The 24,721-nt window shown below is 37.0% G+C and overlaps 1 protein-coding gene across 1 annotated transcript in view; it reads left to right on the top strand.

Annotated features, from left to right (window-relative positions):
• The window catches only part of SLC2A13 (solute carrier family 2 member 13), a 293,233-nt gene that overhangs the window by 34,574 nt on the left and 233,938 nt on the right, over window positions 1-24,721 (top strand). The window contains exon 2 of the mRNA XM_090275514.1: window positions 18,587-18,746. Within this exon, the coding sequence (XP_090131640.1) occupies window positions 18,587-18,746 (160 nt within the window). The remainder of the gene's footprint in view (window positions 1-18,586; window positions 18,747-24,721) is intronic.

The following is a 24,721-nucleotide window of genomic DNA, read 5'->3' as shown; positions in this document are numbered from 1 at the left end:
TCTTTCTAGCTTTTGGCTATTACGGATAAATCTGCTGTAAACATTTGTGTAGAAGTTTTTGTGTGGGCCAGTGTTTTCAGTTCCATTGTGTCAATACCTAGGACTGTGTGCCTAACTTTAGAAGAAACTTGGCAAAATGTTTGCCAAAGTGCTGTAACATTTTGCATTCCCACTGGATATGCATATCAGTTCCAACTGCACTGCACCTTTGCCAGCTCTTTGTATTATTTATTTATTTTTGTTGGATTTTATGCCATTCCAGGAGCTCTGTAGTAGTGGTTCATTGTGATTTCTTTTTTTTTTTTTAAATAATTTATTTGTTTGTTGTTTTGTTTATTTGTTTGTTGAGGGGAAAGGAGGAAGAGAGGGAGAGAAACATCACTGTGTGGTTGCCTCTCACTCGCGCCCCCAACTGGGGACCTGACGTGCAACCGAGTAATGTGTCCTGACTGGGAATCGAACCAGCGACACTTGGCTCGCAGGCCGACGCTCAATCCACTGAGCCACAACAGTCAGGGCGGTTCATTGTGATTTCAATGTACATTTTCTTTCTTTTTTTTTAATTGAGCATTTATTTATTTATTATTTTTGATTGAATTTATTGGGGTGACATTGGTTAATAAAATTATGTAGGTTTCAAGCATGCAATTCTGTAACACATTATCTGTATATTGTTTTATATTATAGTGTATTGTGGACTCCCCAAGTCAAGTCTTCTCTCCGCATTTATTCCCCCTTTACTCTCTTCTACATCCTCCCACCCCCTTTCTATCTGGTAATCACCATACTGTTGTCTCTGACTATACGTTTTTCTTTTTTTGTTTAATCCCTTGCCTTTTTCACCCAGCGCTGCAACCCTGTCCCTCTGACAGCTCAGTCTGTTTTCTTATCTGTGAATCTGTTTCTACTTTGTTTATTTTGTTCATTAGATTTCATATATAAGTGAGATCATATTTCTTAATGAATACCATCATTGCAAGCAACTTTTCACACTTTTGTAAAATATCTATTGAAATATTTTCCATTATAAAAATTGTATACCTTATATATATTTTTATCATTTATGATTAAGTCTATGATCTATTTCAAGTTAACTTTTATATGGTGAAAGGTAAGGGTTGACAGGTTTTTTTAACATATGGGTGTCCAATTGTTCCTACACTATTTGTTGAAAAGACCGTTCTTGTTCTGTTTAATTATTTTGATACCTTTGTCAAAATCAATTGATTATATGTGTGTGGGTCTATTTAGATATTTGATTGCGTTCCATTGAGATATATATGTGTGTGTGTGTGTGTATATATATATATATATAAAATCTACCTTACTGCATTTTCTGGATTATTGTAATTGCATAGCAAGGTTTGAGATCAACTATTGTGTGTCCTCCAAAAATTTAGTCTTCTGATTCAATAAAAAAGAAGACCCCCCGTCCCAACTTGGGTATTTAGCTTTTCACAATTATGTGCGTGTGGTAACTATTCATTAACATGTAATAAATAATCTTCCTTTCATGAACTTACCTCCTTTTCACTTAGAAGCCTGGCTCTTCCATGACACTGCCTGACAAACCGAAAGTGATCTTCCCTTCCTATAACATCAGGGGCACTTTTGTCACTAGTGTTCATTTCACACATATTGTGATGCATTTTTATTAATTGTTTGTTTTGTGTCTTCAGCTGTATTACAGGTTCCTTGTATTTTGTATGTCTTTGTGATGAATTATTATCACTCATTTTTATCTTAATTCTGCCTCTAGACCACAGTGGGGCCTTTCTCATACTGAATGTTCATTAGGTGAAGTTTTAAGGCTGAAAGCTTTTGTTACTCTGTCATTTCATTAAAAAGTACATGTTAATTCTTTGACCAGAGGCTCAGGTAATACTCAATTTTCCTTTAGAGTAATTGTATTTTAGGTAAGCAAGATTGGAAGAAATGTCTACAGGTTTGTTTTATGGCTGGCTTCGGAGCCATTAACTGAATATTATACTGAGTGCAGCTTGTCTTTCTACTCACTGCTTTATGTATCATGAGATATAGGCCTAACATTTTCTGGCCAAATCTCTTAACTGGAGACTCTGGTTGTAGGGAGTCAAAGCTACTTTAGTAAATATTTAATCTCAGATTTCTTTATTTAGTTACATCCATTAGACAGCGCCATTTAATTTTGTGTGTGTGTGTGTGCCCGTGTGTTTTCTTAAATTGTTTTTAATGTGTAAGTTTCCTAAAACCCTTTTGAAAAGTGGGCCGCGTACAAATAAATACCTGTGGAGAGACTTTTTGGCTACAGAAGCATGAATACTCAGATCAGACAGCCTGCCACTTAGTAGCTGTGTGACCTTGGGTATTTTGTTCAACTCATTCAAGCTTCTGAGTCATTAGCCAGTTGTAAAGTGGGGCTAACAATGTATTTCAAAGAGCGGTTGTGAGAATTAAAAAAAAAGCATGTATGGCTCATAGTAGTCGTTCAAGAAATTATTGTTCATCTTCTAATTCACCTTGTCTCTGTTGTGGTTAAATTTTGTAATACAGGATTAAAATTAAATATTCCTCTTAAACTAATTTGTCTCTTTGTGTTATTTCAGGCTACATTTTAGAAGTTATAAAGTGTCTGGGCCATACAGAATTTTTAAAGAATCCTAATAGACAGTATAGATGGTCAGGTTTTAAAGGGCAGCAGAGAAATATGAGTATGTTAATAAAACAGCCAGAAGGCTCTACAGTAGTCTCCCCTTATCTACGGTGATATATTCCAAGACCCCCGATGGGAGCCTGAAACCATGGATAGAACCAAACCCTATATATTTATACTGTGTTCTTTCCTATACATATATACCTATGATAATGTTTAATTTATAAATTAGTCATTAGGCACAGTAAGAGATTAACAGCAATAACTCAAAATAGAATAACTCATAATAAAATTGAATAATAATTGTAAATATTATTACAATAGTATTGTAATAAAAGTTATGTAAATGTGGCATTAAGTAAAATAAAGTTCACTTGCCTACAAGTGATGAGGTACTGTGACAGTCCATTTGATAACTGAGGTGACTACTAATGGCAGGGGGCGGGGCAAGTGTACAGCATGGATACTGGACAAAGGGATGATTTAGGTTCCAGGTGGGATGGAGTGGGATGGTCCCAGACTTGATCACATTACTCAGAATCGCACTCAGTTTAAAACTTACGCATTGTTTACAGTATTTCTGAATTTTTGCATTTAATATTTCTTGACTGGTTGACTGCAAGTAATTGAAACCACAGAAAGCAAAACCCCAGATGAGGTGGGACTACTGTAAAATTATTGTATAATCTCAGCAATTTGTTTTCCTCTTGATAATCCTGCTTATGAAACCTACCTTGGACTAGAGTTGCCTTCATTTTTCTTTTTCTTACTTGAATAATAGTGACCCACTTTTTAATTTTTTTAGCTAGGTTTTAAGCTTTTCAGAGCTGAGTATTATAACCTCCTGGTATCATCTGTATAGACCATACACTATATTTGCTGAATGAATCATATTATAAATAAAAAATAAGGGATTATTTTCTCTTTTAATTATAGTGCTATCACTGTTTAGTTTTTAATGTATTTATTTTAATAATATTCATTTTTAAGGAAAAATTAATTTTTCTTTGCAACAATTTTAGATTGAAGTTTATTTTAGTAAATTTGGATTTAATTAACCATCTTAGTGCAGGTTTTTGAAGAATTTCTAGTAATATGACTAATGATTCACTAGTACAGTATTCCCTCACTTATTGTGGGTATTACGTACTAGACCCCCCGCAATAGGTGAAAATCTGCAAAGGAGGAACCTTACATTTATTTTAGTATTTATATATATTTTAAGGCTTTATAATCCCTTCCCACACACTTATGAACCGTTCCCAGTCCCTTATTAACCTTTCCCACTCCCTTATTAACCTTTTACACACTTTTATAAACACTACTTATGTTCTTAAACATATTCTACACTCTTAAACTTACGTCACTTTAACAAGATACGTATATAGTACCGCAGAATCCCGCAATATAGCAAAAAATCTGCGACAAATATATTTAAAAAAACCCCGCGATTCAGTGAGGCTGCGATAAGTGAACTACGATATAGAGAGGGACTACTGTATTCCTCCTGTGCTTCTCACCACTAACCCTTCAGTATTCTATGACAGCCTCAACTGGCATCCTTGATGGAATGTTAATAGTATTGATTAAATATTTTGTATTTGTTCTGATGGAAACTTAATATACTGAGAGTACTATGAGATATAACTGGCTTATATAATGGATTCTTAAATTGGTAATTTTAATAAGGGAGAAAGCTGTGCAACGCTTACTTGGAGTGAGATTCTCTTGATCGTGGAAAACAATTCTTTGTACTGTGGGAATCCATTATACTTTTTTAGAATGATTGTCATTTTTATTCTTCCCTTCCTCTTTTCATCAATAAATAATTACTCCATGCTAGGTATTTTTATTTAGGTAGAAATACATCAAAAATCACATTTATTATTTATTTTTGAAACGTATATGTTAAAAATTTAAGACCTTCCTGTTGTGAGAAATGGACTGATATTTTAAAGTATATTTATAATTGATACTGAAGATTTTTTCTCATACAAAGTCCACTGGAGAAAAATAACCCAATATTTAATACGTTGTCTAAGCACTGATGTTTATTTTTACCAAAAGGGAAAAGAAAGTTTATGGAATTATATGGTCATTGTGTCCCTGAGGTAAGCTGAATAAACAAAGTGAAGTCAAGTCCTTAACATTTTTGGAATTACATAGCTTATTTAATTAGTCTGTCCTCTGTGACTTTCTTGTTGGAGTCATCTTTCAGGTATAAATAGCCCAGACTTGGTAATCCAAGCGAACCTGCGTGGCTATTGTCCTTTCATTGCTATGGCAATTGTACCGTTAGTGAGCATTTGCTGACAAGCTCCCGGGCAGGAGGGTTTTGATGTAGTGACTTGGAAGTGAAAGAATAAAACCCTTTTCACAGCAGCTATGTGTTCTGAATAGACATAGCAGCTGCTTTTTTTTTTTCTTTCCAGTTCTATACTAATTTAGATGTAGATATTATGCTTCAGTGGATTGTTGACAGAGATATCTCCTTGTTCTCCTGTCTGTCAAAGGCCAGACAAATTCAGCTTTCAAGTAAATATTGGGGCAAGTTGTTTGTGAAAGTTCCAGAAAGTAGTCCTGGAACTGAGCTTTCTGTCTATAACTTAGCTTTAAAATTGAGATGTCACAAATAGTAGAACACTCAATCTAAAACTTCACTAGGAGAGTTTTTAGTTATTGAAATGTATAGATTTATCCCATTTCTTGGGGTGAAATTAAAAGTTGTTCAGAGGGATGAATGTAAAATAGCTACCTGAAAAATGGTAATTATATATGCATATCATTAGCTTGTCATATCACTTGAAAGCTGTGTTTCTAAGAGTGTTACTGAACCAAATTTGTAAGCACCTTGCTTATCACCTTTAATAAATGTTAAGGATCCCTATGCTCTCTTTAGACCTTTTAACAAAAAGTGTTGTAAAATGTTAATAAATGTTTCATCATGAATGGCACCTACCATTTCCAAGAATCAAGTAAACAATCTTTGAATTGTGTATATATTCCTGGTGTACTAAAGAACAAAACGTAAAATTTGTTTATTAAAATAATTTTGACTGTATACTAAGAGGAACCTAAAGATTTTTCCCTCTCTCCTTGACTCCGTTCCCTTTTATCCTCAGAGAGACCTGGTTTCTTACAGCCCCATGACACGGCACTCACTAGAGCGCCTAAAAGTGGACTTCGTGTTTCATGTCACTGTGGCCTGTTCTCATTCTTCCCGTAGCCCTTTAACAAACTTGTTCATGTCCTGTTCCAAAAGTATCTTGGAAAATAAGTGCAAAAAGTATACATGTAGGAAATAATTCTGCACTTTATAGTAATAAAAGGAAATGAAAGTTAACTTAGCTATGTTACTTATCAAACATTTAAAATTTTATTATAGATTCCCAGGCATACCATGGGTTATTAGAAAACATGAAAAATTATGTTGTATGTCACTGTAGATCTTAAAAATGTGCCTTTTTCCTCTTCATTTTTGCCTCGTAAAGATTTTACCACTTATATTGATTTTTAAATGTAAGCAGCTCTGAGAGATACTCATATACTCTAGATGGAAAGATAATTACAAGAAGTTGAGAAAGATAATACCTGTTGGTGGGTGGCTTATATGATTTTAACCACTTTACAAAACTCAAAGGCTGAGGTCATTTCGTCTACCTTTTAGAGACACAGGAAATCATTAATAGAGATCTCTGCTAATGATGTATATTAGGTTGCTATGCGATTCTGTGCCTCTTTGAACATTAAAAAAAATAAGTAGAGAAAATTTTAAAATAATTATTCAGGCATAATGTTCTAACCAAGTAAAATGCTTAGCCATTGCTACCAAGTCCTGGGACAGAAAAAGACCAGTTAATGCTTTGATGTGATTATCAGATAAGCCAAGAGATTCTGCGAAGCTTCCAGAAGTGTGTTACTTAGAAATGGGAAAAGAGAGGAGCCAGTGAGCACTCAGTGGGTTACTTACTCAGATTTGTAGTTCAGACTAAGTGAAGGGCAGCTTCTCTGAGTGGTTTTATTGAAACTTCCCTATCCTTAAAGTTTTTGTTGTTAATCTAGGTGTTCTTAGAGGTTATTTTAAAAATAGTGAGTTGTGTGTCTTCTGATATTTACCCATTGCAACAGGATTTTCTAATGCTATTTGGTTATGAGATTGTATAACTTGTCAAGATATAAAATACCTTATCACAACATTCTCTCAGTTATCTGCAGTTGTTGCTCGATGGCATTTCATATTGCCTGGTGGTTGTTACTTTGTAGATTAGCTGGGTTTTTCTTTCTGCCCTAGCCATTAAAAAAAAAAAAAAAATCATTTTTGTTAACTGTGCAAACCCCAGAATGTTTCTAGCTGTTTCTACCTAGGCCTGTTTATTGATTTTTTTTAGGTTTCTTATTCAATAATATCTTTTATTTTTTAAATTTCCTTTGCTTTCCATTCTTAGCATCTCAAATTGATGTTCCACACTTTCTCAAATTCTATCCAGCTTTATTTTTGTTGTTTACTGCCTCCAATATGTAGTTTACTTCTATACTTATTTACATATTCTGTTACTAAATTTTTAGTGTTCTTTCAATCCTTCCTTACCCTACCCATTTCCCTGTTCAATTTCATTCTGTTGTCTTTTTAGTTAAGCCGATTCTCTCGTCGTGGCTCTCTCTGTTCCTACTTTTTAGGCAATACTAGACCTTATATTGAACAGCTTACATTTCTTTTTGGGGGGGGGTGTATGTTGCATCCCTATATTATTTTGCTATGTTAATATTTCCTTTAATAGTTTCTTCTCTTTTACTTCTCAATCCTTTATATCTATTGCATGAAAATTTCTACAACCAAATTACAGCCCTGGGCTTATCTGTACATGTTCTTGTGTGTATATGTGTGTGTGTGTATATATATATATATATTTTTTTTTTTTTCCCCTCATTAAACTTTGTTTTAATGAGTCTCAAAAATTCTGTGACAGATTTTGGTCAAGTTGTTTCCATTAAAAAGTACTGATTTTAAAAACTAATAACTGCCACACACACACAAAACCAAATGGTCCACAAAACTCTCCTTTCCTTCTGAAGGTTTTACGATGCATTGTAATCATTAACTAGTCCTTTACTATTAAACTTAAATGGCCAACTGAGACAAACAGTTCTGAGACCATTCTTCCACCACTGATTAAGACGGGGGTGGCAGGTGTTGGGCATAATATTCATTTAGCCTTCTGAGCTTTCTGGGCAGACGTAGTGGCTTTGCCAGCTCTAGCTGCCTTCTTGTCCACTGCTTTGATGACACCCACAGCAACTGTCTGTCTCATGTCACGAACAGCCAAGTGGTTCAGAGGAGGATAGTCAGAGAAGCTCTCAACACACATGGCCTTGCCAGGAACCATATCAACGATGGCAGCATTACCAGATTTAAAAAATTTTGGGCCATCTTCCAGCTTTTTTCCAGAACGATGATCGATCTTCTCCTTTAGCTCAGCAAATTTGCAAGCAATATGGGCTGTGTGACAGTCCAGAACAGGAGCATATCCAGCACTGATTTGTCCTGGATGGTTCAGGATAATCACCTGAGCTGTGAAGCCAGCTGCTTCCATTGGTGGGTTATTTTTGCCGTCACCAGCCACATTGCCAGGACGAACATCTTTGACAGATACGTTCCTGACATTGAAGCCCACGTTGTCCCCAGGAAGAGCTCCACTCAAAGCTTCATGGTGCATTTCAACAGACTTTACTTCAGTTGTAATATTGACTGGAGCAAAGGCGACCACCATACCGGGTTTGAGAACACCAGTCTCCACTCGAGCCACAGGGAGTACCAATATCACCAATTTTATAGACATCTTGGAGGGGCAGATGCAGAGCCTTGTCAGTTGGATGAGCTGGTGGCAGGATGCAATCCAGAGCTCCAAGCAGTGTGGTTCCACTGGTGTTGCCATCTTTACGGGTGACTTTCCATTCCTTGAACCAAGGCATGTTAGCACTTGGCTCCAGCATGTTGTCGCCATTCCAACCAGAAATTGGCACGAATGTTACTGTGTCAGGGTTGTAGCCAATTTTCTTAATGTAGGTGCTGACTTCTTTAACAATTTCCTCATATCACTTCTGACTGTAGGGTGGCTCAGTGGAATCCATTTTGTTAACACCTACAGTTAGCTGTTTCACACCCAGTGTGTAAGCCAGAAGGGCACGCTCACGGGTCTGCCCATTCTTGGAGATGCCTGCTTCAAATTCACCAACAGCAGCAGCAACAGTCAGGACAGCACAGTCAGCCTGAGATGTGCCTGTAATCTTATGTTTTTGATAAAGTCTCTGTGTCCTGGGGCATCGATGATGGTCACATAATACTTGCTGGTCTCAAATTTCCACAGGGATATATCAATGGTGATACCACGCTCACGTTCAGCTTTAAGTTTATCCAAGACCCAGGCATATTTGAAGGAGCCTGTGCCCATCTCAGCGGCCTCCGTCTCAAATTTTTCGATGGTTCTTTTATCGATCCCACCACATTTGTAGATCAGATGGCCAGTAGTGGTAGACTTGCCGGAATCTACGTGTCCAATGACCACAATGTTGATGTTGAGTCTTTTTCCTTTCCCATTTTGGCTTTGATTTAGTAGTGGTGGTTTTTGCGACACCAGTGTTCTGGCGGCAAACCCGTTGCAAAAAAGCTGTTCTTGTGTATTTTATCTGTACCTATTCAATTATAATCTATATTCAGGTGATACATAGCCTTTTAGCTCCTGTTTAGGTCCACATCGTTGTTCTTAAACATTTACTTCTAGATGTCACATAGAGCTAAATATGATAAAGTACCACTTATGCTCCTTTTTGCTAACTTCACTGCCTTGGGGAAAATGTATTGATTTTTTATTAACCTTCCCACATTCCATTTGTCAGGTATGAAAACATACTGCTTCTGCCTTTGTGGCATTTCATATAGCTATTTTTCCTTTACAACCTCTAAATGCTGTTTCAAGAACTTTCTTACATATCTATTAATTTCTTAACTTGCCATCTCTTCCCATCAAGGAAATCTTTCCTTCTCTGTTCTTTTCCTGACCCCATCATCTCTGTGTTCTAGGAACACTTCTTTTCATCTGAATACTGGAGTATTATATTGTTAACTTAAAATGAGCTGCAGGTATCCAGATTGTTGTACATGGCTACATAGGGCTGTATCTAGTGTGGAGGTTTTCTTTGGCCTGCAGAGTGCTGTGTCTTAATTGTTATATAGTGAACTTAATACCTTGTGTCTTACACCTACTTGGCATTTATATTTATGGTACCTGTCCAGTTTATGGAAAAAGTTTTAAACCCCTTTTTAGGAAAAAAAATATTTAAAGAGAAGGAAAATGTTTATAATACAATGAGTTAAAACTACTGACTTATGAAAAAAACTACTGCAAGTTATAACCAAATTTTAATAGTGTTTTCTATGGGTAGTGTGATTTTTATTTACCTTATTTCTTACTCGTAGTTTCCAAATTTTCCTTAATGAATAATGTTTTTAGTATAAAAACCAATCAGTTAACAATAACTTAGAAGGGTATGGTTTTGTCTATACATCCCATAGAGCTAATCAAACAAGGTCTGTGCTTGACACTCTGGTAAGTTGTATTTCAGGAGATTCGTGAGGCATACAGTACTTATGAAGGAGCTTGTAATCCGGCTTGGAGAAACAATATGGTACAGACTCTACTGAGAAGTTACCAGTAAAAAGTGATATGGCAGATCAATAGAATATTCTCAAGTAGTATAAATATTATTTAGGCTACGAGATGCTGCACTGAATTGAAATGCTGATGACGTGTTTGTAATGCTCTTGTTAAGAGCTTTTAAAACGCCATAGCGTTACCTCTCCTAGTTAACCCTGTAGGTAGAATCTTTCATAACCTGGCTCTTCAGTTACAGGCAAACATTTTGTGTTGTATATATGTTCATCACTTTGGGGCTTACTGCTTTTTGAATTACTCAGCAGTTTTTGTGAGTGCCTTAGGCCATACCATTAGAGAATAATAAAAACTGAATCCTACAGTGTTAACAACCTGGTAACTGTAACTACTTGACTTCAGCAGAATACAGACACACCTGTCTTGGGCAGGACAGCAAAACTGAAACAAATACAGTGAGGGACACTGTTTAGACGGATTCTCCTTCTCTTTTTTGCAACTTTTTCTTTAGAGATCACAGAGCAATAATTTACCAAATGAAATGAGGACATCATAATTCTTGTTGTTCAAGAAGCATTATTATTAAAAGGTAGCTTCATGTGCTTCTGAGAAGCTAATTCGTTGCTGTCTGGCTTATCATGCTGAGACGCTGCTGTGATTCATGAGTATTTACCCATCGCAACAGGATTTTCTAATGCTATTTGGTTATGAAATTATTTATACTTCTTTCTGACTTAGGGCTTTAAAAGAGCCTCCAGCAGTTTTTGTAACCCAGCTTATGCGCCCAAAAGTTTTGTGCTGTTTATGGCGAGTCAGCCTGGCAGCATGAGAGTGCTTGGATCCAGTTTCACTGTGTTGTCTGAGGTGTAACTTTTTGATGAAACTCCTCACCAAGCATGATAATGAGTTTTCATTGATGTAGACATTTTTATTCTGTAAGAAACAAACTTTTATTGAATCACATTTTTAAACAATATTCAGAAACAGTACCAACAAAGGATTTTGTTTGTTTTTGTTTTTTGTGGTTCTATTTACTCTTAAGATGCTCTTAACAGGAACTTGTACCAAAATTTCTCTATGCTAATTTTAATTCATGAGTGTATTATGGATGATTAAGAATTTTTTTTTTATGAGACATTTATTTTATTTGATTAGTGATTACCGTGGGGGAGGAAATATTTTTTTGTACCCTTCTAGGTTTTTCTGGCTGACCTAATAATTAACTCATTATAAAAAGATTAAAAAGAGAAAACAGAGTTAATTATATACACACATATGTATGTAATACATGAGAGGTTCAGAAACAGAAAGCTAAAATAAGGTATATATGACCTTCAGAGCCAAGGATGAGGAAGGTACCCTGGGGCATCAGAAGTGAGGAAGGTCATTTAAAGTACCAGAAGAAGAACAGATGTTCAGAACCTTGCCCTGTTGTTCATAGAAAGTTATTTTTGGTCGTAACTCATTATGTGCAAGGCTCCTAATTTAAATTATTTAAAGGAAGAAAGAGGTAAAAGTTTCTCTTGAGCCCTCAGGGTCTCGGTTGCCTCCAGTTCCAAATAATTCACATCAAAGTGGCTCATCTTGGGGAGGCCTGTTTTGAACTACTCATTGGACTAGGGAGTAAATCAAAAGCTCTTCATAGATCTGCTACAAATGGAATATTATTTGCATCTGTTTATGAAACACATAATTCTTTTTTTTAAGAAATTCATTTTTTATTATTGTTTTTCAATTATAGTTGTCCCATTTTTCCTCCATTGTCCCCCCCTACATCCCATCCCTCTCCCACATCCCACCCCGTTGTCCATGCCCCTGAATCATTTATACACATTCTTTGACTAAACCCTTCTCTTACTTATCCCCCTTCTCTCCCTCCCCCCTCCCCCCTGATAACTGTTATTCTGTTCCTTGTTCAATTTAGTTCAGTTGTTGTGTTGTTCATTAGTCTCCTGTAATAGGTGATATCATATGGTATTTTTCTTTCTTTGCCTGGCTTATTTCACTAAGCATAAGTCTCTCTAGTTCCATCCATGTTGTTGCAAATGGCAGGAGTTCCTTCTTTCTTTCTGCTGCATAGTATTCCATTGTGTAAATGTACCACAGTTTTTTAATCCACTCATCTACAGATGGGCACTCAGGCTGTTTCCAGCACTTAGCTATTGTAAACAGCGCTGCTATGAACATAGGGGTGCATAAGTTCTTTGAATTGGGGTTTCATGATTTTTCGGGTATAATCCTAGCAGTGGAATCGTTGGTTGAAAAGGCAGTTCCATGTTTAGTTTTTTGAGGAAATTCCACACTGTTTTCCATAGTGACTGCACCAGTCTGCATACCCACCGAAAGAGTGCACCAGGGTTCCCATTTCTCCACATCCTCACCAGCACTTGTTGTTTGTTGGTTTGTTGATGATGGCCATTCTGGCAGGTGTGAGGTGGTATCTCATTGTGGTTTTTATTTGCATCTCTCTGATGGTTAGTGATGTTGAGCATTCTTTCATTTGTCTATGGACCCTCTGTGTATCCTCCTTGGAGAAGTGTTTGTTCAGGTCTTTTGCCCATTTTTTAATTGGGCTGTTGAAACACATAATTCTTAATTTGGGGGAATCTCATACAATATTAACTATTCTTTATGAGAACAGTGAGTTTTGTCTGGAGACAGAATTCCACGTGTTTCTCTAAAGTAGAAAGATTTTGGGGTGACATAGCCTTAATGTCCAAGATTTTATAAAATGGGTCTTGTTTGAAAACCTATAAATTATGGTTTGCATCAGTAGTTTCTTGATAGCAAGGTAGGTTAACAGGGCCTATAACATATGCTTATTGAACAGATAGGAGTATAGTGTACCTGAGTCTATTACTCTTCCTGATCATCAGCATTCTTTTATAGTTCTCAATTTTCATAAAGAAGTTTTGTGGGTTTAAACTTGTCAAACTCAAAATTATACAACTAATCTCATTTAGTTCTTACTTTTCTGAGTAATTCATTTGAGCTCTTTAACATGACACCTGGTGGCAGTAAGTCACATAGCTGGCAGTAGGAGCAGGAAAGAGTTCGAACCCCCCTACTCCTAGAAGTTCATGTGTGCTCGCTAAGGAAATAGAGCCAAAAGAAAATGTTTCTGAGAAATTTACACAGGGTCACATTCTAAACAGAGGCATGACACTCAGTCCTGGAGAGGTACATTACAAAGGTTAGGGGACTTAAGTCTGTGAGACCCACTTTGACATTAACTTGCTATGTTGCGACTTTCTGAATGTCTCTTCTTGTCTGCCTAGTCTAAGGCTGGGTTCCTTTACTTTGCTGGGGGGGATAGTGAATATCTGTCCCACCTACCTATTAATAGGATGACCTTACATAATAATGTGAAATGGTAACTTTACTGGAAATACTTTAGAAATAACTGTATTCAGGAGTAAGGGAGCTGCTTTCTGGTTGCTTTGCCTCAGTTTCTTTCTTCAGACGTATCTTAAATATTGCTGGACTCGTCCTATTTTTGTGAGATCTCCATTCCTATGCTTTCAGTTATGGGGACTAGCCACTCAGAACCACCTTTTGAGCTCCAGATATCTGTATAACTCCCAAACCCCACCTAGCCCAGTCTCAGTTTGGAGTTGCATTATAGTCCAGCAACTAAGAGTATTGAAAAGTAATAGTACTCTTGTGTCTTGAATAATATAATAGCATGTAGGTTATAACTCAACAATATTTCCTTTTTTAAATCCTCTCCTGAGTACAGTATATGCTTATTGATTTTTTAGAGGGAGGGGAAGGGAGAGAGAGAGGAAGAGAAACATTGATGTGAGAGAGACGCATCAATTGGTTGCCTCTTGTATGTGTGTCCCTACTGGGGGCAGAACCCGCAACATAGGCATGTGCCCTGACTGGGAATTGAACCTGTGATCTTTTGGTTTATGGACGATGCTCCAACCAACTGAGAGCTGCACTGGCCAGGGCAACAGTTATCTCTCACACCCCCTAGTCAAGCCTCAGTCAATCCCCTTGTTATAGGCTCCCAGTTTTTCCCATTTCTGACCCTGAGCCTTGCACTTAAAACACTCTCCAGTCTTTTCATTTGAACATTTTCCCACAAATCAGATCTTTGCCCCATGCTTTCTCCTCCATCTTTTTTCTCTTGCCTAGCATAATAACAGCTCAAGAACTAGGCTGACAAAGACCAAATTTTCCCTAAGGACGAAGGAGAAGTTGGTTATTTTGGCAAAGACTCCTACTGAGTAGGAGAAGAGAGGGAGGCTGTGCACATTCTGTGTAAATAATCCTTAGTCCCAGCATATACAGAGTGGTCTGCTTGCTGTCTACTTGTATATTTCACAGGGGACCTCTTCCTCAGCCTGTCTAAAACTTGACCTTATTATGGTCCACCCAAACTTGCTTCTCTTCCATTATCCTTATCTTTGTACAAAGTACCCATCCAGCTCCTAGTGGCTTATTTTGGACATCTGAACATCATCCTCAAATTCTGCCTCCCCTCATCCTTCACATTCCTTCCATTTTCTCTTTAGTCTAAATACAAAATACATAATTCTAGGATCTCTCCTTTTCACTCTGTTTCCATTGCTGTCACTGTACCCATTACTCCCTTGCAATCACTTTCTACTACTCCAACCAAAATGATCCTTTAAAACTTGATTCTGATTGTGACTCTTCCTCCTTTACATTATGCAAACTCTTCTTAGGGCAAACCCTTAATATAGCTTCTATGATTCTGTATTGTCTGGTTGGTCTCTGCCCACGTCTCCAGAAATAGTCCCCCTCAACAGGATGCTTCTCTTCCTGTCTTAATTAGGGCCTTTGTCTAAGCTGGTCTGACTGTCTAAAGTATCTCTCACCCTGCACTCCCACCTAGCTCTTAGCTTACTCATTCACCTGATCATGACTTAAATATAACCTCTTCCAAGGCTTTTCTGATTCCTCCTCCAGTCTTTTCGCCACTGGCTCATTATCCCCCTCACTTCCCCTTTGGTCAGACCTATCACACTTGGAATTCAATTACTTTGTTCAAACGCATTTTTCTCAGCCGACCCTCAGGACAGAAGGCATGCCTTTCTCCTGTTACAGTACTCCGTCCTCAGCGCTTAGCAGAGTGCCCAGCTCTGATCAGTATTCAATGGATGCTCGCTGATCAATGGATTCTGCTTCCATGACTTGTGCCCTGTAAGCCTTTCCCACCTCATTTCTACACATATTCTGCCTCACACTTTCCATGTGCCCTTTGAGAAAACCCCGCACCATTTCATATTTTTGTAAGCTTGTGCTGTTTTCTGCAGGCTTTTCTGCCCAGCCTTTCCCAGCTGTCACCCAGCCATTGTCAGCCTGCGGCGCTGTCAGCATCAAAAGAGGATCGAAAGAGGGTGCAGTGTATAGCTGTATTGTGACTCTTACCATGTTATTTTCAAAATTTTTGACTGCATGTTTTTTGAGTAGGGCTTGTGTGTTACTTCCTTATTATTTTGATAATCCCAGCACCTAACACAAGTCAAATTGAATTGAAAGAGTTGAAATGACTCCTACCTAGTAATATAATAAATACTGCTAATATTATTGACTACTTTCTGTGTGCTGGACACAGTCTTCAGTGCTTTATTAACTCACTGAATTTTTGCAAGTCCTGCGGATGAGTTACTTTTATTCTTTCTGTTATATAGATGAGGAATGGGAGACCCAGAAAGGGTTAAGTGACTTGTCCAGACTTAACCAGCTGGTATATGGCAAGGCTGGAATTTAAACCCACTGCTTCCAGAGCCTGCGCTCAGCTGTGGCGGCCAGTGTAGTCTTGTGCCTTCAAACCTGGGTTCTGGAATCTCAGCCTGGTTCAAATTCTAGTTCTTCCACTTACTCATTGTGAGACTTGAGTAAAGTCCTTCTCAGCAAAGTGGAAATAATTATATGTCTTTTAAAGGATGTTCTGAGGATTAGATAAAACAGTTAGTTTATGTGAAGCATATAATCAAATGGAACAGTGTTAAGTCAATGGGAGCATTCATTAGACAGAACTTTTGGGGTTCTTTCCTACTCTAAATCCAGCGAGTCTGTCTTTTTATAGTTCTTCATTTTTTTTCCCTGTCATTATCTGTTACTTTTCAATATTGTGGTGTTTATCTTTAATAATCATCTTTTATGAGGGCCTGGGAACATCTCTGCATTTCCTATCTAGTACAAGCTGTGGGCTTTGTGACAAACAGGTGCTGCCTAAAGCCATGATCCAGATTTTCACGGCCCCATCTGTGGGCTGGATGGCTGGGTAAAGCTCTCTGGCTAGAAAGAATTCCTGTTTACAGCCAGATCAAAGAAGAAAAAGAAATCCAATCAATCAGTTACTGTTGTCTGATATTTTTAAGTTTAATCATAAAAGAAATAAAAAGAGTGTCAACATTTGCTGCAAATGTTTCCTCTTTCCAAGTTAGATGAAGGCCATTTTAGGGTAGTCTCTGCTATTAAATTAGTTAGCAGTCAAATGGAAATTTTTAGCTTTTTGAGTGTTGATTTAATTGTAAAGACTATACTTTGTTTACTAACACATGCTTATTATAAAACTCATAAAATCATAAGATACTTTTCATATTGCCATATATTGACAGGAAACTAGTGTGTAGTTCTGAGACTTATGGTCAGACTTGTATGCAAATCTTGTAACTACTTACCAGTAGTTATGCAACAATGCAGTGAATGTTCCAGAAGCAAATATATATTACTTAAATAAATCCTACCTTTCTGTACATGTATTTATTTGCTTTGCTCAAAGATAGAGCAAAGCAAATAACATATAAAATAGGGGAAATGGGAGATGATTGTTGCATCAGAGAGAAAGTTTAGTTCACAGAAGAAATACTGTGAAGTCTGAAACACTTGATAGAGATGGGCCTCTCTGACTGTCTACACAAAGAGGGACATAAGAGGCAGCCATGTGATTTATAGAGCCAATGAATGAATACAAATCAGTTATTGGAAGCCCAACCGGTGCAGTTATAGAGACTGGAGAGAAATGTCTCTTGTTCAGAATGTGGTAAATAGTACCTTCAACAGCCCTTGTCCACAACACACAGCAACAAGATTTCTTAATGCTGCTGCCTTCAATATGGGCTACTTTTTGGCATCATGCAGACCAATTCATTAAAAGCCATTTTAGATGGGTCTGTTATACAGCCCATTGTGTTCTGGTTTAATCTAGGGATTGATTTATAATATCTGCAGATATAAGAAGCCTAAATATGCTTCATTGATCCTGCTTAGTTTTTTGTTTGTTTGTTTTTTACACAAACTCTTTGTTTGTGTTGATTAGCTACTAGTTTTAAGTTAAAAGTTAGAAGTGCCACTGAGGTCAGCTAGATATGGCTAACTAGGTCGAGATCTTCTTTTAGAAATAATTATGGATTGGTTCAAAATTGTGGATTATAGAACTGTAGTTGTATAAATGTATGGCAAACATCAGGGTCACCTTGAGGATTTACAGGCTCATCTCCCAACTGTAGTTTTCTATTTAAGTGTAGGTGGGTGAGATGACAGCATCTTTGTTTGGGGGGAAAAAAAGGCTACAAAAATGTTTCTAGTGATTAATGAAGTTTGAGAACTACTGCCATAGATTATACTGCATCGATTTTAGATAGAAAAAAATTTAAGGCAGGTATAACCAAAAACACCTTACCCATAAAACTACCTATTTTATGGTTAAGATCATTTGTTTTTGAAAAGTGTAAATCTTCAAAGTACTGTTTATTGTGAGCTGTTTCTGAAATGTACATGTAGACAATTGAGTAAGTTGATTTAATTATGGATTTCTTATTGGTAAACTAAGAGGTTTGGTGTGTCTGCTGGAAATGATGACTTTGAATAGTTAATACGTATTCTGGGATAATTTTTTATTCTTACCATTATCTGATTACATTTCCATATAGACTAAAAATACTTCAATAATTCTGTTGAGAGCATCTTTCCTGTTTTTAGTCCTCAAAAAATTATAAAGCATACTTAAAATTATAAAGTGTACTTATATGCATTCTAAAGTTACCTGAGATCTCTAGAGGTATTTCATTTACAGGCTTTCAAGTGATAATATGAAAAATGGTACTCAGAGATTGGTATCTCACATATGTCTTTACTTATCTGCAGTTGTCACTAATTAGACAAAGAATCTCTAACTCTGTGGTAAACCTTTGTTTAAAATAGTACAGCAAGCCCGGGTGTGTGTGCCTTAGTCTAGCGTGAATATTTATAAGGACAGAAGTCTTGAGTAAGTGTCTTACGTTTACTTTCCGTTGTTTCTTTGCAGGCATCGCTTCCATGACAGTGCCAGTGTACATCGCCGAGGTCTCACCCCCCAATTTAAGAGGCCGCTTAGTCACCATTAACACCCTCTTCATCACAGGAGGGCAGTTCTTTGCCAGTGTTGTTGATGGAGCCTTCAGTTATCTCCAAAAGGATGGATGGAGGTCTGTAAATGGTCCTTACATTTAATTTTCAAATAAATCATGATTTTAGGGGATGGGAGAATGTTGAGAAATGATAGGAAAATTATAACTGGGTATTTTGAATCATTATAGATAATTTACAAGTGGGTAGCATTTAGCAAGATTGAAAGTGGACAAGAAGTTGATATTTATTTTAATGATAGACAAGGTACCTATCATTGAGAATTGATATTTACAGGCTTTTTTTTAGCATTTAGATGACATTTCTCACACTGTGTATAATCTTTTGCAGTATTTGTTTAAAAATGAATGCAGCAGTAAATATGCATGGAGTTCTTGAATTGTATCTGTGATTGACAAGCTGTTTATGAACTACAGAAAAAAGTAGCATCCTCTTTGGGTGTAGGAGGCTGCATTGTGATCTGAATGAAAGAAAGCCCAGTCTTTAAAGCTTTAGCTATAATGTATAAAGTGACAGTAAGTAATACATATAAATTTAAAATATACAAATTAGCCCAGTTGGTGTGGTTCAGTTAGTTGGGCATTGTCCCGTAGACTGAAAGGTTGCCCGTTTGATCCCTGGTCAGGGCACATACTTGGATTGCAGGCTTGGTCTCTGGTCCCCAGTTGGGGCATGTACAGAAGGCAGCCAATCTGTTTCTCCCTTTGATGTTTCTCTCCCTCTTTCTCTCCCTTCCTTCTCATCTCTCTATAATAATAAAAAGTACACAAATTATTTCTTGATCATTATATGGTTGATTTTAATCAAAAGAAATGAGAAAAATGTCTTTAGAACTGCTTTAAAATGTTTTCACACTGAATATTGTAGAAACAGACTAACCTGTGTTAAAGGTTAAAGATAGTATAGGCTCTCAATTTTGATATGATGGTATTCAAAAGAAGAAATTCATATAATTGTTCTTGGGAGATTTTATTAAAAGATATAATAGGCTACACAATGTTCTCTAACTTGTTTCCTTGCCATGATTTATTACAACAAATGTTTATTGAGCATCTACTTTGTATAGGTCCTAGGAATAAAATATTGAACAAGACGACTCTAGTACTTATTTACATGGTGATTACAGTGTCGAAGTTAATTCTTAACAGTGGATGTAGAGAATTAAACTTCGTGAAAGCAGAACAATAAATCATGTGACTTAGGATGAACCATTTAAAACTTAGACTGAAGTTTTATTAAAAGTCATATGAGAGAACTCATTGAAACCAAATTAGGGCCTACATTTGTCAGGACCATTAAAGAGAAGACACTGCTCTGCTAGTGTTGCTAAACTGCTTTCTGCCTTTCTCTACCAAAGTGAGAAATTACTGAAAAAATTAAGAAGCAGGAAATTTCTTCTTTTTTTTCCTGGGTAGATGAACAGAAAGAGGGCGATGATAACTGTTCTGCGCATAACCTGATGTTTTGAGTTTTTCTTGGAAGTTTGATGGAAGTCATTAATCTTTGAATTCCATATGTCTTTTAAGATGTAAATCTATTTTAATTGGGTTTTAAATTTATTAATATAACTAATATAGATATGTATATAATTTTATTAAAATCTGTTTTTAAATGGAAATCTAAAGTGCACAAGCCATGTTTTTGAGTTGAGTATAGCAATTTAGATATCTTTTTCTCTGTACTGGCTGGGAAAGAGACAAAGATCACACCATAGTGAAAATAACTTTTCAATGTGGTGTTCCTGTGTAGAAGTGGAGGTCTTGGGACAGGCATTATTAGAACACGTTTCAGAGACAGGGTAACATGGTTATAGACAGATGGGGATTCAAATCCCTTTTCTCCCACTCATTAGCTATGAACCTTGGACAAGATTCTTAGCTCCCATGAGCTTCACTTTGTCACTGTAAAAAATGGGACCAAAAATACTTAGCCTGTAAGATTGTTGTGGAATCTAAATTAATTATTATATCTAAAGCACTCAGCCCAGTGTCTGGTACATGGCAAATGCTCACTGAATGATGAATCACATTATTATTTACTATTCTGATGAGTGAATGAAGGACGAGTGCTACCATAGGTAAGTTGTAAGGGACAGTAAAGGAAAATACATACTGTGGCTTCTGTTTTCTTTATCAGTAAAGATGGGTATTGGAGTTGATAAGGTAGACACCTAGAGGAAAAAAAGTTAAATGCTTATAGCTGTGGTAGAAATTATGAAAAGGAAAAGACTAGAGACAGAAAAGATTTTTCAAATAACCGTGGGATCCCAGCTGAAGTTGGAGCCATATTATTTGCAGTAAAGCCAAAGAGTATACCTGTGTGAATATTTTTCCCATAATACTGGAGGACCCAGGGGTGACACAGTAAAATAAGAGGCTGGGGCAACTAACGTGGGCTGTATTCAGACCAATGCATTAGCATACCAGATCACTTGAACACCCTTATTGTTTGTACAAAAACCCATTAACTTATGCATACATGCAAATGTGTTTTCTTTTTTTACAGGTGAATTTTTTGTGTTACTTTCTTTTATTATTTAACATCTTTTGCAGTATATTTACCTCATCTGACTCCTGGACTCATAGGAGTGTGGTTATGAGCAAATAAAGATTGAAATGAGACTTCCAGTAAAGATGGAGGCATAGGTAGATACACTACCTCCTTGTGCAAGCACAAGAAGAATTACAACTAACCTCAAAACAAAAAAACACCCAGAACTTCCAGAAAAGTGAACTGCATGGAAGTGCGACCACCAAGGATTTAAAGAAGCCACATTCATCCAGACGGGTAGGAGGGGCAGAGATGCAGAGTTGAGGGGAGAGGCGGTGGTGGTGCAGTGAAGGCTAAGCGGTGGGACAGGCAGTCCTGCATTATGTGTGGTGGAGAAAACTTAGGAGGGACACCTTGGGAGCCAGTGATCTCAGCCCCGGGCCAGACCGCACAGCCCAGGGTTCCAGCACCGGGAAGATAAAGGCCCACAACCTCTGGCTGTAAGAACCAGTCGGGTTTGGGGTGGCAGAATAAACTTCTGGTTTCTTGGGAGGGTCCGTTTAAAGGGCCTGCATGGACTAAGAATGTATACAAACCCACCCACTCTGGCATTCACCAACAGGGCAACAGCTGAATGGGTGCCAGTCACATACAGGAAGTGAGTGAAGTGACTGGAAACAAGTGCCAGGCAAACCTCTACAAGCCTGGCAGTGGCATTGTCCCCTCTCTGAGCCCTCCACCCACACAGAGCCACAAAGCAGTGAAGTGGGTCACACCATCCTGGCAAATACCTAAGGCTCTGCCCCATACAACTCAACAGGTGCACTAAGATGGGGAGTCAAAACAGCTCTATCTAATACACAGAAACAAACACAGGGAGGCTGCCAAATTGAGGAGACAAAGAAACATGGCCCCAGTGAAAGAACAGAACAAAACCCCAGAAAAAGAACTAAAGGAAATGGAGATAGCCAACCTATCAGATGCAGAGTTCAAAGGACTGATAATCAGGATGTTCAGAGAACTCCTTGAGTAAAGCAACAACATAAAGGAAGAAATGAAGCCTATGTTAAGTGAAATAATAATCCACAGGGAACCAACAGGGAAGGGAAGGAAGCCAGGATTCAAATCAGTGATTTGGAACATAAGAAATAAACATTCAACCAGAACAGAAAGAAGAAACAAGAATGCAAAAAAAAACAGGGAAAGGATAAGAAGACTCTAGGATGTCTCCAGAAGTGCTAACATCTGAATCATAGGATTGCCAGAAGGAGAAGAGAAAGAGCAAGAAGTTGAAAACTTATTTGAAAATATAATGAAAGAAAACTTCCCTAATGTGGTGAAGGAAATAGACATACAAGTCTTTGAAGCACAGAGAGTCCCAAACAAGTTGGACCCAAAGAGGAGCACACTAAGACACACCATAATTAAAAATGCCAAAGATTAAAGATAAAGAGAGAATCTTAAAAGCAGCAAGAGAAAAGCAGAGAATTACTTACAAAGGAGTTTTCATAATATTATCAGCAGATAACTCAAACTTTGCAGGCAAGAAGGGACTGGCAAGAAATATTTAAAGTGGTTAAAAGCAAGGACCTACAATCTAGATTACTCTATTCAGCAAAGCTATCATTTTGAATGGAAGGGCAGAGAAAGTGCTTCCCAGACAAGGTAAAGCTGAAGGAATTCATAATCACCAAGCCATTATTAAGTGAAATGAAAAAGAAGATCAAAACTATGGACATTAAAATGACAACGAACTCCCCAACTATCAACAACTGAATCTAAAAAATAAAAAGAAAATAAACTAAGTGAACAACTAGAACAGGAACAGAATCATAGACAGGGACATCATTTGGAGGGTTATCAGCTTGGAGGGGGAAGGGGGAGAAATCGGGAAAAAGGTGCAGAGATTAAGAAGCATGATTGGTAGGAACAAAATAGACAGGGGTATGTTAAGAATAGTATAGGAAATTGAGAAGCCAAAGAACTTATATACATGATCCATGGACATGAACGAAGTGGGTGGGGGGTGATTTGCTGGAGGGAAGGGAGGTATCAGGTGGAGAAAGCATAGAGGGAAAACTTGGGACAACTGTAATAGCATAATCAATAAAATACACTTAAAAAAAAAAAGGTTGAAAGGATACCTTAGCATCAACTTTAGAATTTTTAACAATTACATATAAAAATATAATTATTGATAACTTTACAGTAGCGAACAGATTAAGGTACACAGAAGATCAAACTGATTAATCAGACAGAAAAACTTCTTATATTTTGTTGTTACTAAAAGACTAACTCATCTTTTGTGCAGATGGGTCAAAGCTTCTGTTCTTTTATTGTTTGGATGTCATAAAAATAAATTGTTTTCTGTCAAATTGGAAGATTGGTTTTCTCAGAAAAAAAGAATTGCTCATAGAAGATTGAAAAAAGTTGGTATTTTTTAGTGCTCCAGTGTTATAATATATTCTATGCTAGGAAGGATGTCACCTGGTTTCAGGAGGAAAGGGGAATAAAAATTTGGAAGACATATTTAAAGGTCAGATTTTTAAAAAACTTTATTTAGACAATTCACATATCATTCAGTTCACCCACTTCAAGTATACAGTTCAGTGCCTTTTAGTGTATTCTCAGAGTTGTGTTGCCATCACCATTATCAAATTTTGAACATTATCCAAAAAAGAAAATTTGCCCTCTTGGCTGTCTCTCAGCTCCTCCCTGTTCTGGACAACCATTAACCTACTTTTTGTCTACAAAGATTTACCTGTTCTGGATATGTCATATATCAATATATGTTGTCTTTTGTGACTGGCTTCTTTCACTTAACATTTTTTTTCAAGGTTCATGGTAACTATGTTACCTTTTGAGGAAATGCCATACTGTCCTCCAAAGAGGCTACACTATTTTGTATCTCCACTTAGCAATGCATGAGAATTCCAGTTTTTCCACATCCTACGAAACACTTACTATCTATCTTTTTGACTGTAGTCATCTTCGTGGGTATGAAGCAGCATCTTGTTATGGTTTTGGTTTTTATTTCCCTGATGAGTAAGGATGTTGACAAAGATTTTATTTTTACCTACTATGTTAATAATGCTTATAACGATGACAGAAATAGTTTGGCCGTTAATAATAGTAACAATAATAATGATATAAAGTTTTATCACTGGTTGCCCTTTTCTGTGCTAATATTCGTAAATTTTGCTTATTGAACGTAGTGAAATTTACTCACCACACCTCAAGCAAGCAAATGTTTTCTGTTTTTATTGCTGGAATAAAGCCTGGCATGTAGCAGACCCTCAATAAATATATATAATAACAATTTAACAGCCACCACAGTGGTCTAAAACATTTATCTGGGCATGTCACTTCTAAAATGCTTCCTACCGGGGGAAAAAAAACCAATTAAGCTCTTTATCATGGCTTGTAGTGTATTCCGTTACCCAATGCATACCTGCTTTTCTAGTTTTTATAACTCATCGTTCCTCCTTACAACAACCGTGCCTGTACACTACATACTAATCTCATCTTGCTTTTTCATGTGTCT

The sequence above is a fragment of the Furipterus horrens genome, unplaced genomic scaffold (genome assembly GCF_987537825.1).
Source record: "Furipterus horrens unplaced genomic scaffold, mFurHor1.1.pri manual_scaffold_4, whole genome shotgun sequence".
NCBI lineage: Eukaryota > Metazoa > Chordata > Mammalia > Chiroptera > Furipteridae > Furipterus > Furipterus horrens.
Note: the sequence above shows the minus strand (reverse complement) of the source record. Positions and strands in the feature narration are given on the sequence as shown.